We start from the raw sequence: 13,894 nt of genomic DNA, 5'->3' as shown, positions 1-13,894 counted from the left end.
GCCAGGACAGCCCCGCTAAAGGTCCAATCCAGCCCACTAGATAACTTTGCACATCTAATATTGATGCATGTTTGAAGGCTAAGATGTGTCATGTTTAAACAGTGAGTATTTCATGTAAAATGCTGCCTCAGAGGCTTTGCCACTCCAACCAGAACACAGCTCTCTGAAATAACAATGAGTACTTACTGTGATCATATCTAAAGATATTGAACATTGAACAGTACAGTACAAAATAATCTGTATCAGACTTCTATCTAAAAACTATTTTTGGTGGATCCTGCTGCTGAGGCACTGACAAAACTTCTATTTTTTTTTTTTTAATGTACATGGAATGACAGTGAGTAGTAGACTGACTGAATGTGGAAAAATCTAGACATACTGTTGAATTTGCACATATTTTTCTGAGGCTATCATGGTCTGATCATCATCAGTCAGTCATCTGTTTTATAAACAGATGACTGCTCTCAAATGGAACTTCTTTACACTTAAAAAAATGGAAAAAATTTAAAGGTGTTGTTATTTATAGGTTATTATGTAATGGTTTTACTGGTCCGGCCCACTGCAGATCAAAATGGGCTGCATGTGGCCCCTGAACTAAAATGAGTTTGACACCCCTGCCTAAAATCTTACACACTGGACCTTCAAGTCTGTCGTTTGTTCTTTAATGTGAAACTCCTTATGTTGCTGTCTAGGCCAGGACACCCTTGTAAAATAGATTTTTAATCTCAATGGGAATATTCATGGTAAGAATAAAGACTAAATAAAATAAAATATGGAAAAACATGATCAGTATTTCACTTCATTCCAAAGGTTGAGACATTTTGAGTTACTGAATTACCTACTTGAGAACTCCATTGTTGTGCCTTGTACCAGGAAGTACATTCCAGTCACACTTCATTTAAATAGTCAATGTCTCTGCCAAAGTCAGTCATTCTTATCCTGTTCATACGCAAAACATTGGCTGCTGGTCAAACCAGCAATCCTCTGGTCACAAGGTGATGCCTTTCACGTGGGGTTAAAAAGGGATGGACATAGAATGCAGATACACCTTCATATCTAACCACAAACACATCCAATGGGTGAATCACTGCTTCTGTTACAATAGGTGAAACATAACCAGCAGTGACTTTAATGAAAAATAACTTTACAATGGCATGTTAACAAGTATACACATAATCAGAGCCAAGTGCTGATTCCCCCCACCTCCTAAACTTTTCAAAACAAACACATGGAATGCCACTCCGCTTTTACGAGTGATAAACAGAAAAAAATAATTTAATGTCATAGTATCACATAGCTGCTGCAGCCAACTGCCTGTCATTTACAATAAATGCACGGAAATACAAATCAGTCACAGAAGAAAATGCAGAGGTCTGTGAGTGGACTGTGACTTAAGGAAAAATGTATTTCCCAAAAGACAGCCCAGAACATGAGACTAAAACTACTCAGATTTTGTATTGTAGGGTAAAGGCAATAATTGCTGCCACATGCCCCTCTGATAAATATTATTTTGAAAGGGCTGAATATTTATGCAATCAGTTACTTTGTGTTTTATTTTCGGTTTAATTCAAATCAGTTTATGGAGATTTGTTTCATACTGTGGTTTTAAGATCTTTCTTTCGATGAGTGTAAAAAATGACTAATTACATCCAATCTATTATAATGTAAAAACTTAACAGGGAAAAAAATCCATGAGGGTGAATATATTTCATAGGTATGGCATCATCTCACAAAATAAATCATGAAATTCACAACAGATCCGACTGGATTTACAACTCAAATATTTGTTTTATGACAGTGATAACACAGCAACTCAACTGATCAAGCGTTCAAACACACACGGCTAACATTTGAAAAGTCTTGTGTGGAAAAAACCCACACGTGTAAATTTAACAAGCATATTAGGCACAATGAATCCCTAGAAAAAAAGACATCTTTGAGATGCATTAACTTCTTAGAGATTTCAGTCTGGCCAGTTTTCTTTTGCCCAAAGGACTCTGCCAAATAATCCTTCATCGCTGGGACTTTACGCACTGCTTCAGACACACAATCCTCAGTTCTCAGATTCCACAGAAATCTGCTTTAACATCCGCTGCTCCTTACGAAGACGCATTCGTTCTTTGAAGTCCTCCAACTCTTTCCTCTGTAAACAAATAAAAAACAATAATTAACATAACATTATACTATTTAGAACTACTTTTTTTTTGTCTCGTCATTTTTTACGGACTTTTTGATTTTTTTGATTTTATGATCTCTGGATACATTGCTGCTTGTTTTGTTTTTTTATTTTTTTTAACTGTGTCTTGTAAGGTGTCCTTGAGTGTACCTTTGAAAAGTGCCTACAAATAAAACGCATTATTATTATCAGTATTATAATATTGTGCTGTGAAGCAGTACTTCTGACAGCTAAGGAACCATTCAGACACAGATAAATCACTCTCAGATCAACAATAACTTGGGAATTCGGCACTAAATTATGGAAAGTGTGTGTGTGAATATGGTCAGTGTGATCTGACACATTAAAATGCAGAAAAAAAAGTGGTATTACAAGATAGTACTCTGATAACTGCTATGTAGTTTTATTGTGCAATATATCCTTTTGTTTCAGAATGATTCAGCAAGAACACAGTGTGTATTACAAAGTAGGGGCAATAAACTGAAAGATGAATACATGATCAGAAAAATCAAACCACAAATAAATAAATGTGAATAAAAAATGAACAACACGCGTTTGTGGTAGTGAGCACTGCCTGTACAGTCACATTTAATTTTATGATTTTATTTTTGTTATGGGCAGCACCATGGACGATATAAACATGTAAGCTTGGTGCATTATACTCACATGCAGATGCTCGTCAGGGGGGAAGATCTCCCTCTGGGTACCATAAAAGACGCCACAGTTGAAGAGAGAAATATAAATTATTTATCACAAAAAGAGTACCAAGCCTCATTGAGTAGACTAATAAATATAATCAAAAACAAAAACAGCAACACTTACCTTTCTCTTTACTATGTACTCTTCAAAATACTCTGCCTGATTTGAGATCCAGAACATGGTCACGGGAAAGGACAGATATAGCATCATCTGCTCAAAACAAAAACAGACGAGGCAGTGAGCGACAGTGGAAACTTACATCACTTGGCCTCACTTGGCTTCACGTTAACGACTAGCTAGATTGACATACGAAACACAGGCCCATTTTTTCGAATTTAAACCTTAGCAGCATTACATATTAAACAGCCACGGACGACATATTAAAATATATTTTACTTACTCGAAACACTTCTATTTTAACACCCATTTTCACATCGATACAGGTCCCACAACTGCGAAACGTTATCTAAACTCCAACCATCATCAAAGACCTTCACGCTACTTCCGGGTTTCTAGAATGTCCGGTTGCTTGGAAGCAACAACGCATGCGCATGAGTTGTCGGAAATTAATATTTTTTTAAAAAACAAACAAAATAAATACACATTTGGAATATTATTTCTATACTTTTTTTTGTCGCCTATAACAATAAAATTGAAGATTTAAATAGCCGACGCTTAATTTTGTATCGCTGCTAACCTTCGGTTTAATAAAGGCACTGTCTTAACAATGGTTGTCCACTGGGGGGCGCTGCGAACCACTGATTTGGTCCAGACAGCCCGTGCATGTGAGGTAAGATTTGCAATATCATTCATTACCCTGGAATGACAGTGGATGTTAACTGATCCCATTCCACTGACCACAGACGTAATAAAATATTAACAAACCTACGAGCATGCCAGTCTGGTAAGTGAGTTGATTGTAACCATATTTACATATTTTTCAAATATACTATTAAATTAAATATAGTGATTTTAGCAAACCTACTATAGTGTATCTTCCAACTACTAAGAGCTAAATTTTTGGAAACAACTGTCTGACTTGATTTTCTTTTTACTCTCACCCACCTTTGGAAGTTCAATTATATCAAACATAATCAAAAATAGAACAGTGAAGACATAGGGTCTTATATGGGTCTATTGGGCACTGATACTTTTGAGAACAACTGCACATTTTATTAATTTATTATTATTAGTAGTAGTAGTAGTAGTAGTGGTAGTAGTAGTAGTAGTATCATTTTACTTTCACCCACATTTTCAATTTTGGCTTTGTCTCTACATTTCGTGTCTAATACTTTTTCTTTCCAATTATCCTGGTGCACAGATATCATTTCTCCTCTCATTTTCCCCAATTTCTTTATTGTGCACACATTCATTTACAGAAGTACAAACAGATACATAGACAACCAAAAAATAAAACACAAAATAAGGCAAAATTAACAAAAAATAAATAAATAAAAGATTTACAGACATTTAATTTTATAGTGCCAGATTTTTTGTATGCAACATAATATAATCATTTAATAACTCAAAGGTTTTAATTGCTTTTTTGTTCTTAACATTAGATATCATAGTGCTGGTTGAAATGTATCAATAAAGAGCAAGAAAGTCGGTTTGGTTTCTGAACACTTCCAAAAATAATAATAAATAATAAATGAATGAATAAATAATAATAAATAAAATAAAATAAAATAAAGAGTTGTATGATACACAACATGTTTCCAATCTTATCTCGACTAAAATACAGCATTACAGCAAACGTGTATTTCAACATGGATCTTAAGTTTATTTTTTATAAAGTTGGCAACATTAATTCTAAACATTATAGTGTATATACAGTGTGAAAAAATAAATGTGAAATACTCTTTTTCCAGTTCACAGAAAATCGCACTTAAATCCATATTTAGCTTGAATCTTTCTAACAACAACTTCATCGGATAAATTCTATGAAATATCTTGAAACACACTTTTTAAGCTTGTGATTTATGCAGTATTTACTACGAATTAACCATGCTTTCTCCTACTGCATATCATTAAATAAGGAAGAAGGCACAGTAACATAACTTACTGTGTTTCTAATATTTTTCAGAGTAGTTCTCCTTTAATATATTGGTTCCACCAGTATAAATATTTCCCACACAATCTTCAAAATGAAGAGATAGGTCTCCAGCACAAGAGTTTATAATATCTCCCCTCAGCTGCCTCTGGAGTTGCAGCACAGATACTCCATCAGCGGTCTCTGGTTGCAGTCCGTGACACTCGCTTTTACGTCCTCAACGCAAGACCTACGCGTGACGTCACCGACAACGAGAGGTGTTCAGGATCCTCGGAGAGAAAGATCCCGCGCGCCCTGGCAACCTGATAAACCCAGGTAAACGCCGTTGTTTCAAACATTATTCTGCCACTCATGTTGTCTCAGTAAAGCGAGCGAGTAGAAAGAGAGAGACACGGTAACAGCGGTGTAAAGGCTTCAGAGGTAGCGCTGATGCCCGGCGCCCACTGAGACCGTTCACTTGCACGGCGGCCTGTTCTGGCTAACTAGCTTCCTAGCTAAAGCTAGTTGGCAGTTGTCTATCAAAAGACACAATAACGGCATCTACATTGTGTGTCTATCTGACATCCCTTGCCTGTCTCACCCACTGTTGGCCACAATTACGCTGCTAATAGCCCGACAAATGCTGCGACGACCACCGTGGTGGGCATCTATTGCTAGTTTGCTCGTCGACTCGTCTTGTGTTGTGGGAGACGGTGACGCCGTCACGGTGATGATGGCGCACACTCAGACTGAGGCTATTTGATGAGAATGCAGTCAGTGGGGCAGATAACACAAAATAGGACTGTGATGTTCATTTTCCAGAGCTTGCTGCCACGATCTTGGAGACAATAAGTGTGTATCTTTGTGCGCTTTTAGCTCTGCTGTGCATAGCACTGACGTCCATTACGAAACCCAGGCAATAATCTATGCCCTGTGGCCTAACGTTGGGATCTTGGCTCCTCGACGATGGTCGCTCGCCAGCAGTCATTACTTTGCAATTTATCGTCTTATACACCACATCTGGCAATGAAATCGTATTTCACACAGATGCGTTTAGAGCTATGGTGTCTATATGACACGAGTACGGTGGGGTATTATACAGACATAAAGCAGTGGCATCCAACCAACTGCTGTGTTCAAACAGATAACTAAAGCAGAGGCCCGTTACTTAGCATCCTGTCCCTGCTGTTTTCCTTGTAGGATGATTCCTCAATTCAACAGCTATGAACTGTGCTTTGTGATTTGTAATGCTTGATTATCGCTATAGTAGTTGGAAGCTCTAATTGCAGATATTAGCCCACCTGAAGTCATGTGCCTGCTGGGATGGTCTTCCTTGCCTAAAGGTGCACATAGACCCATGTACTTTTTGTCTTTTGTCTGTCTATTATGCAGACTTGTAACTATGTATTGAGAGTGAATCAAAGCCAAAGGTCAGTTTTGTGATTAACTTGCCACTGATTAGGTATTAGAAGTGTTATCTCTGTCAACGCTGTGTGTAAATAGAGGACAAATTGGGTCAAAGGACACACATTTACCAGGAAAGCAGTAAATCAAACAGTCTCGGAGGGCAGAGCTATTATTAACATGACTGGAAATTAATTCTGCTAGCTGGAATTGATGTAGTTTTAAACAAAGGCTGGGTCAAAGTGCTTGGAGATACCTGGTAGTGTTAGGTTTTTACAGAGCTGAGATTTTAATTACATAACTCAGAAGAACTCAATGTGTAAGGCGGTGTAGAGAAAATCAAATATCACTATATTTTGACTAAATGCCTTTATTGATTTAGCAGCAATATTGTAGCATTGACTATTGGTGCTTTCACGTTGTATTTACACAATGCGATTTTTGATAATCAATAGTAATGTTGATATAATGACTTGAAGGCAAATAATAACAGCTAGATGAGTCTCTTAAGTTCAGAGAATTGCATCACTTTAGTGTAATGCAGCCTTTAACACAATGAAAGGGCAACACTTATGATATTACGATATTCCAAACCCTAAGACGACACCTAGTCTTATATTACAGCATCAGTATAATATTGATATATTATCCAGCCCTACCAGTATAATGATATTTGGTTTTCCATTTACCAGCCAAGAAAACGTGCATGTGTGTGCTTCTCATTCTACAGACTCAGATCTGATTTATTTCTGGCTGAGATTTTGGTTATCATGTTCTACACTAAAGAACATACTTTTCTCGCCCCTGTTTTTTTTTTTTCTTCTTCGCCTTATTTTTTTTAAATTCCTTTTTTTGGCTCTGTTCTCTCTGGTTTAGTTGCCATGGTAACACCATCCTTGGCCTAGTTGTGAATGACCTCTGAATGAAAAGGAGTGTGTGGTCAGGGAACAAATGAGCGAGCAAACAAAATCTATTATTGTGTGTGTGTGTGAGTGTATGTGCTTCATTTATCACTTTTGAATCATTGACAAGAGTGTGTCATGAGGTTTACCATCATGTTACTGCTGCGACTGAGAAAGCATTATTACAGAGCAAGGAATTTTTGGTTGCTCTCTGACCGCGTTTAAAACAGTGCGTCTTTGTTGTATAGTGGCATACTGGGATGTAGTAGACAGTATTGACTATCTTTTTATTGTTTTGTGATGACTAATAAGTAATATTTCTTTTCCAGCTTATACATTTTGTATTTCATTTCTAAAATGTTTAGTGATGGTTTGCTTTTAAGCCCATATTATTTTAGGCTTTAATGTTGTTAAATCAGCCAATCTAACACCAGTCCCTGATTCCTGTTTTTCATCACAGTTAGAGACTCTTACCTAATAGTCACTTTAAAAGCAAGAGTTTGCTCATGACCCATGTCATTTTCAAAGGTCAGTTCACTATCCCATAATATTGCTGTCCAGTGGCAGCAAATTTACAAAGCAAAGCTCAGTATAATCCATGTTGGTTAGAACAAATTCAGTGCTACATCCCGTGGCATCTGATGTGAATAATGAGCATGGGGATTTTTGGGGAAGTGGGAGGCTTTCGATAAAATTATCTGTTGAATTTGTTTTTAATTTTAACAGTACTTCTTTGTGCTTTATTTGGAGTGGACATTGACACAATTTAGTCATACCCTACATAAATCAGAGCTCACAAACATGTCAAAAAATGTCCCTTACTAAGAGTTAGTCGCGCATTTCAGAAGTAATGCGCTATGTTATGGAAAGCAGTTATTGCAACTTTAACTTTCCAAAAGCAGCAATTTTGTGGTCTTATAATTAAAATTCTCAAGAGTTGTCAGAGTGCTTGAAACATTACATATATTAAAGCCATATACTCGCAGTTTCCATTTTATTATGTCAAGATCTGACTGCATCTTAACTGCCACTGTGAACAGCGGTGCCAGGGTGTATGGCATGAGACAGCGTGTCTTGTGGGTAATACCTTGAAGTCCCCCAAGTCCGGAACCGGGACTGAAATTTCCATCTGGTGAATGTAATCAAAATATTCACTTTCACTAAGCTCTGTTTTTGGTCTCTCCCAACTCCTGAGGGAAATATCTGGCACTTTTGTTGCTCAATGCTCTGCCATGTTCACCAGCTATTTGCTAACTGTGTCTTTCTGCTTTGGTGCCTAGCAGAAAGTGCACAGTGCGTATTTGGAGCCTTTTCACTGAAAAGAGTGAATCAGTGTAGTAAAGCTTGAATGAGTTGGTACAAGCTATAACGCTCTGAAATCCGTTGGTAGTTTTGGGTGATAATTCTCTGTGGGTTCATCGGTCCGAGTGACGCCTTTCAGATTGTCATTTTATTACATTTATGGATACAGATATTGATTGTAGCCACTGTGAAGTCTATTTAAATACTAATATTTAAAGAGGCTTTCACATCAGGAACCTTGGCCCAGATGCGAGTACACTTGACCCCAAAATCCAGTTCATTTGATTTGCGTAAACACTGTGTCATCGATCTTCTGAACTGCATGGCCATGGGTAAAAAAGTAGGAAGGCAGGCGAGAGGGTTGTTTTTGTTGTTGTCTCAAAAATACAATTACAAGGCATAATGCAAAGGTTTATTCCTTTGTATCGGCTTGGGATCTTGCAGTTGGCGTGCTTTTGTATGTATGTACAGTACAGGCCAAAAGTTTGGACACACCTTCTCATTCAATGCGTTTTCTTTATTTTCATGACTATTTACATTGTAGATTCTCACTGAAGGCATCAAAACTATGAATGAACACATGTGGAGTTATGTACTTAACAAAAAAAGGTGAAATAACTGAAAACATGTTTTATATTCTAGTTTCTTCAAAATAGCCACCCTTTGCTCTGATTACTGCTTTGCACACTCTTGGCATTCTCTCCATGAGCTTCAAGAGGTAGTCACCTGAAATGGTTTCCACTTCACAGGTGTGCCTTATCAGGGTTAATTAGTGGAATTTCTTGCTTTATCAATGGGGTTGGGACCATCAGTTGTGTTGTGCAGAAGTCAGGTTAATACACAGCCGACAGCCCTATTGGACAACTGTTAAAATTCATATTATGGCAAGAACCAATCAGCTAACTAAAGAAAAACGAGTGGCCATCATTACTTTAAGAAATGAAGGTCAGTCAGTCCGGAAAATTGCAAAAACTTTAAATGTGTCCCCAAGTGGAGTCGCAAAAACCATCAAGCGCTACAACGAAACTGGCACACATGAGGACTGACCCAGGAAAGGAAGACCAAGAGTCACCTCTGCTTCTGAGGATAAGTTCATCCGAGTCACCAGCCTCAGAAATCGCAAGTTAACAGCAGCTCACATCAGAGACCAGATGAATGCCACACAGAGTTCTAGCAGCAGACCCATCTCTAGAACAACTGTTAAGAGGAGACTGCGCGAATCAGGCCTTCATGGTCAAATAGCTGCTAGGAAACCACTGCTAAGGAGAGGCAACAAGCAGAAGAGATTTGTTTGGGTCAAGAAACACAAGGAATGGACATTAGACCAGTGGAAATCTGTGCTTTGGTCTGATGAGTCCAAATTTGAGATCTTTGGTTCCAACCGCCGTGTCTTTGTGAGACGCAGAAAAGGTGAACGGATGGATTCCACATGCCTGGTTCCCACTGTGAAGCATGGAGGAGGAGGTGTGATGGTGTGGGGGTGTTTTGCTGGTGACACTGTTGGGGATTTATTCAAAATTGAAGGCACACTGAACCAGCATGGCTAGGCTACCACAGCATCCTGCAGCGACATGCCATCCCATCCGGTTTGCGTTTAGTTGGACGATCATTTATTTTTCAACAGGACAATGACCCCAAACACACCTCCAGGCTGTGTAAGGGCTATTTGACCAAGAAGGAGAGTGATGGAGTGCTGCGGCAGATGACCTGGCCTCCACAGTCACCGGACCTGAACCCAATCGAGATGGTTTGGGGTGAGCTGGACCGCAGAGTGAAGGCAAAGGGGCCAACAAGTGCTAAACACCTCTGGGAACTCCTTCAAGACTGTTGGAAAACCATTTCAGGTGACTACCTCTTGAAGCTCATGGAGAGAATGCCAAGAGTGTGCAAAGCAGTAATCAGAGCAAAGGGTGGCTATTTTGAAGAAACTAGAATATAAAACATGTTTTCAGTTATTTCACCTTTTTTTGTTAAGTACATAACTCCACATGTGTTCATTCATAGTTTTGATGCCTTCAGTGAGAATCTACAATGTAAATAATCATGAAAATAAAGAAAACGCATTGAATGAGAAGGTGTGTCCAAACTTTTGGCCTGTACTGTATGTATGTATGTTTGTTTGTATACTGTAGCAACAGCTTAAACTCATCACATAGGTGATACTTGGGCACAGAACAACGTCACTAAAAAGTTGAGCAGCTTTGTCAGAGGTCTTTGTCTACATGGTGGACAGAAAAAAGTTTAAAAGGTAACTATGCAGGGAGAAGCCCCAGATGTGCTTTGAAACTAAAATTCTTAATCACTTCTAAAATGCAGAGGTTACTAAGTGTAGAGAGGTCTAAATGGGTGCTCCAGTGAACTAGTACAGTGTTGCATTTCCATAAAGCTGGAGGACTCATAAGAAGCTCTTTAAAAATTAATGGGCAAAATTAAAGCAGCAGAGGAACAGATATCACGACTTTTAGTATCTGCTGCGGGTCAAGCTTTCTTTCATTAGACTCCTCTACCTCCTAAATGGCCACTTCCATTCAAACACAGGCTTTCTGTTTAAAAAGATTAAGTCTGACGATTGTGATGATATCATCAGGGTTGTTTTTTCAAACTTAGACAGCTCCCCCAGATATGATACAGCTGATTTCACAGGCTGAGTAGTACTCCACAAAATGTGCAAACTGTATTTCATGCGTAAAATCACTGGAGTGCCTCTTAAATTGGCATAACATATTCCCTCATCCAAGATCTAGACTGTAGCGTCAGTCTAGACAATATATATATCTGTTTTCTGTTTTCTGTTTTGCTGGCATAAAGAGATTGCCAGATTGTTTAATAATTACAGGTTTTGTGGGTGTAAAAAGCAAGATTTTATAAGTGCAGAGGCATTATCTGTTAGATTCAGTTAATTCTCTAATGACTAAAAGGCTTTAGTTGTTATTACTACCAAGTACCTCTTTCACCACCCGTCTTTTTCCTATTGTTTTTCTCAATGCATAACTGAATACAAGTCCATGCAACACCATGGCAAGTTGGCAAATTGCCTGTTCCCTGTTTCTCCACTCCTGGTCCCTGTAGATTTCAGCTTCTCCGGTGCTCTGATGATTAATGGAAGTGCCTCAGACTTTCTCGCAGAGTCTCATCTCTGCGTGCACTGCTGCTTCTCCGTCTGACCCAACCCCCAGTCTAAAGGCAACCCTCTCCTTCCCCTTTCCCCCTTCCTCTCGCTATCATCCCTCCCTTCCTCCTTCCGTGTGTCTGAATACAATCTCCCCCCACACTCCTCCAGTGACAGGGCCATCGGTTTGGCCTCCTCTGAATTGCTGTAGGTTGGAGCTTTGTCACTCTGGCAGCTGCTGAATTGTCTTTGAGAATGGTGCATATGGCATGTGGACAGGGAAGTGGGTCTGCGAGGACACCGTCAGTTTCTGGTTGCAGCACAGATGAGCCACTGCTTGTTTCATTTGGGAAAACTGACATTGTGCATTGCATTGCACTCACCAGTCACCTGAGTGTCTATATATATTGCACAGAGTGGCTCATTACCCGCCTGGTCTCTTGGGGTTTTTGACAATTGACTGATTTTGAAATTGGGTGTGTGCCTGTTTGCATGCAGATGAGACTCAAGATTGATTGTGAGGTGAGAGGTCAGCAGTCAATTTGCGTCTGGTATTGTACATATAAGGTACATATAAGGCAATATTTTATGGCTTAGGTAGTTACATAAAGATGTGAAACGTCAGGGATATCCCCTCACCATCAAACTGTTGCCTCTCACTTGCCCTAGGATTTGCTCATGTTCTGTCTTGGTGGGTAGTGAACAGGAGGTTAAAAGTCTGGTGTTACTACAGCAGGGTTAAGAGGCAGCATTGTCAGGCAGGTTGGATGATTGGTGCAGAGTAAACAGAGTCTCTATATGTCACATCTGTCTCTTGAGATTGCATCTTCAATTGTGATTCTTGCCCGGCAGCTATTCTTATCCCTGATTCTACAGTCATTGCACAGAGAGATCCCTGCTGCTTTTCATCCCGTTTACAGGCATTTATTATAAGGTTGCATTTACTAGCACTTCTGTATTTTGGTAATTGTGGTATAAAAATTGTTACTTGGTATTTACTTGGCTTACTAAGAACTTAATTTTTAGTCCTATCTTTTGATAAGATCTCACTGAGCCAAGTGGTTTCATAGTCACATCACAGTGTGGTCACCACGCTGTCATGAACGTCATAACTTAAGGGGCCGTTTATACGACAATGATTTCAGTAAAAACGGAAAAGTCTGTCATTTGCATTTTTAAAAAACTTATGCGTTTTATATGACGACGTTATTGAAGCAATCCCTGTTCACACGGAGCCGCAAAATCTACTGGAAACGCTGTAGTATGCACGCCAGGCCAATGGGTGGCAGTGTAAATTTGCAAAGCAACACCACGGCATGACGCCATGCGCCTGCGCTGAAGGGCCTTGCTCTCCAATGCCGTGATTACAAACCAAAACAAAGAAGACACACTGGTGAAAGCATGCACAGATAACTTTGTCTGGATGGACGACGAGGTGGAGTTGCTACAGTAACAGATCTACACTTCACTTCAAATCAACAGGGTGAGCAACGCAAACAGAGCTCAGCATTGTTGCTGTGACGGTCGGCATGCCTAGTGACTGGAACCGTAATGCGCATGTGCGAAAAGTCTCCGTTTTCAGAGGAACTGCATATTACACGTTTACATGACAACGGAGACACTGCCGTTTCCAAAACGTTGCACTCTGGAACCTGTTTTCAAATCGTTGCGTTTTCAGGCACCCAAAACGCCGCTGTCGTGTAAACGATCGGCCAAAACACAACTAAAGTTTACCGTTTTCAGTTGAAATCGTTGTCGTCTAAACGGGGCCTAAGGCTGCTCTGCCACAGGAAGGCACGGTGGGTGGTCCCATGCGTTTGCACTCTTTCTGTCACACTCTAACCCGCTCACTTCAGTTTTCCTTTACGGCCCCAGCTTGACTGTTAATGCTGCCCTATGTTGTGTCCTGAATTCAGGTTAATGATGTGAGTTTACCTGCAGTCTTGAGGTGCTCAATGTGCAGCGTCTGCTTTCATGCACGTTTATTGTGGGATTGTGCAAATACTATTAGTTTAATCTACAGGCAGTTTAATATTTCCATGTGGCAGAGCTCCAGACTAACTTCTCCACTAGTAGCACTGATGCTACCTTCTCCCTCAGTTGTTTGTGCCAGCACATGATTTGGTCATACCCTCAATAGCTGAAAAAATTAACTAATTGAAAAATGTGCTACTTTGGCCACAGCAGCTCCGCTCAATGTCCTGTCCACAGCTGAGTTGTTACATGTCATGAATAATTGCCTATCAACACTGATGGCTGTCACAGACGGG

The 13,894-nt window shown here is 39.5% G+C and overlaps 2 protein-coding genes across 2 annotated transcripts in view; one reads left to right on the top strand and one right to left on the bottom strand.

The window, feature by feature from the left end:
- Positions 1–647: 647 nt before the first annotated feature.
- On the bottom strand, positions 648–3,418 carry pet100 (PET100 cytochrome c oxidase chaperone). Its single transcript, XM_033644929.2, has 4 exons — positions 3,276–3,418; positions 2,999–3,085; positions 2,843–2,875; positions 648–2,143 (listed from the first exon to the last, which is right to left on the bottom strand). Exons 1-4 carry the CDS (start codon positions 3,300–3,302, stop codon positions 2,054–2,056), a joined length of 237 nt encoding a protein of 78 aa, XP_033500820.1. The 5' UTR covers positions 3,303–3,418; the 3' UTR covers positions 648–2,053.
- A 1,768-nt stretch (positions 3,419–5,186) lies between these two features.
- brd4 (bromodomain containing 4) overlaps positions 5,187–13,894 on the top strand; it is a 46,651-nt gene continuing 37,943 nt past the window's right edge. Inside the window, exon 1 of the mRNA XM_033644874.2 lies at positions 5,187–5,243. The gene's annotated coding sequence lies outside the window, so the exon portion shown is untranslated. The remainder of the gene's footprint in view (positions 5,244–13,894) is intronic.

The sequence above is a fragment of the Epinephelus lanceolatus genome, chromosome 18 (assembly GCF_041903045.1).
Source record: "Epinephelus lanceolatus isolate andai-2023 chromosome 18, ASM4190304v1, whole genome shotgun sequence".
Taxonomy (NCBI): domain Eukaryota; kingdom Metazoa; phylum Chordata; class Actinopteri; order Perciformes; family Serranidae; genus Epinephelus; species Epinephelus lanceolatus.
This window is presented reverse-complemented; position numbering and strand designations above follow the sequence as displayed.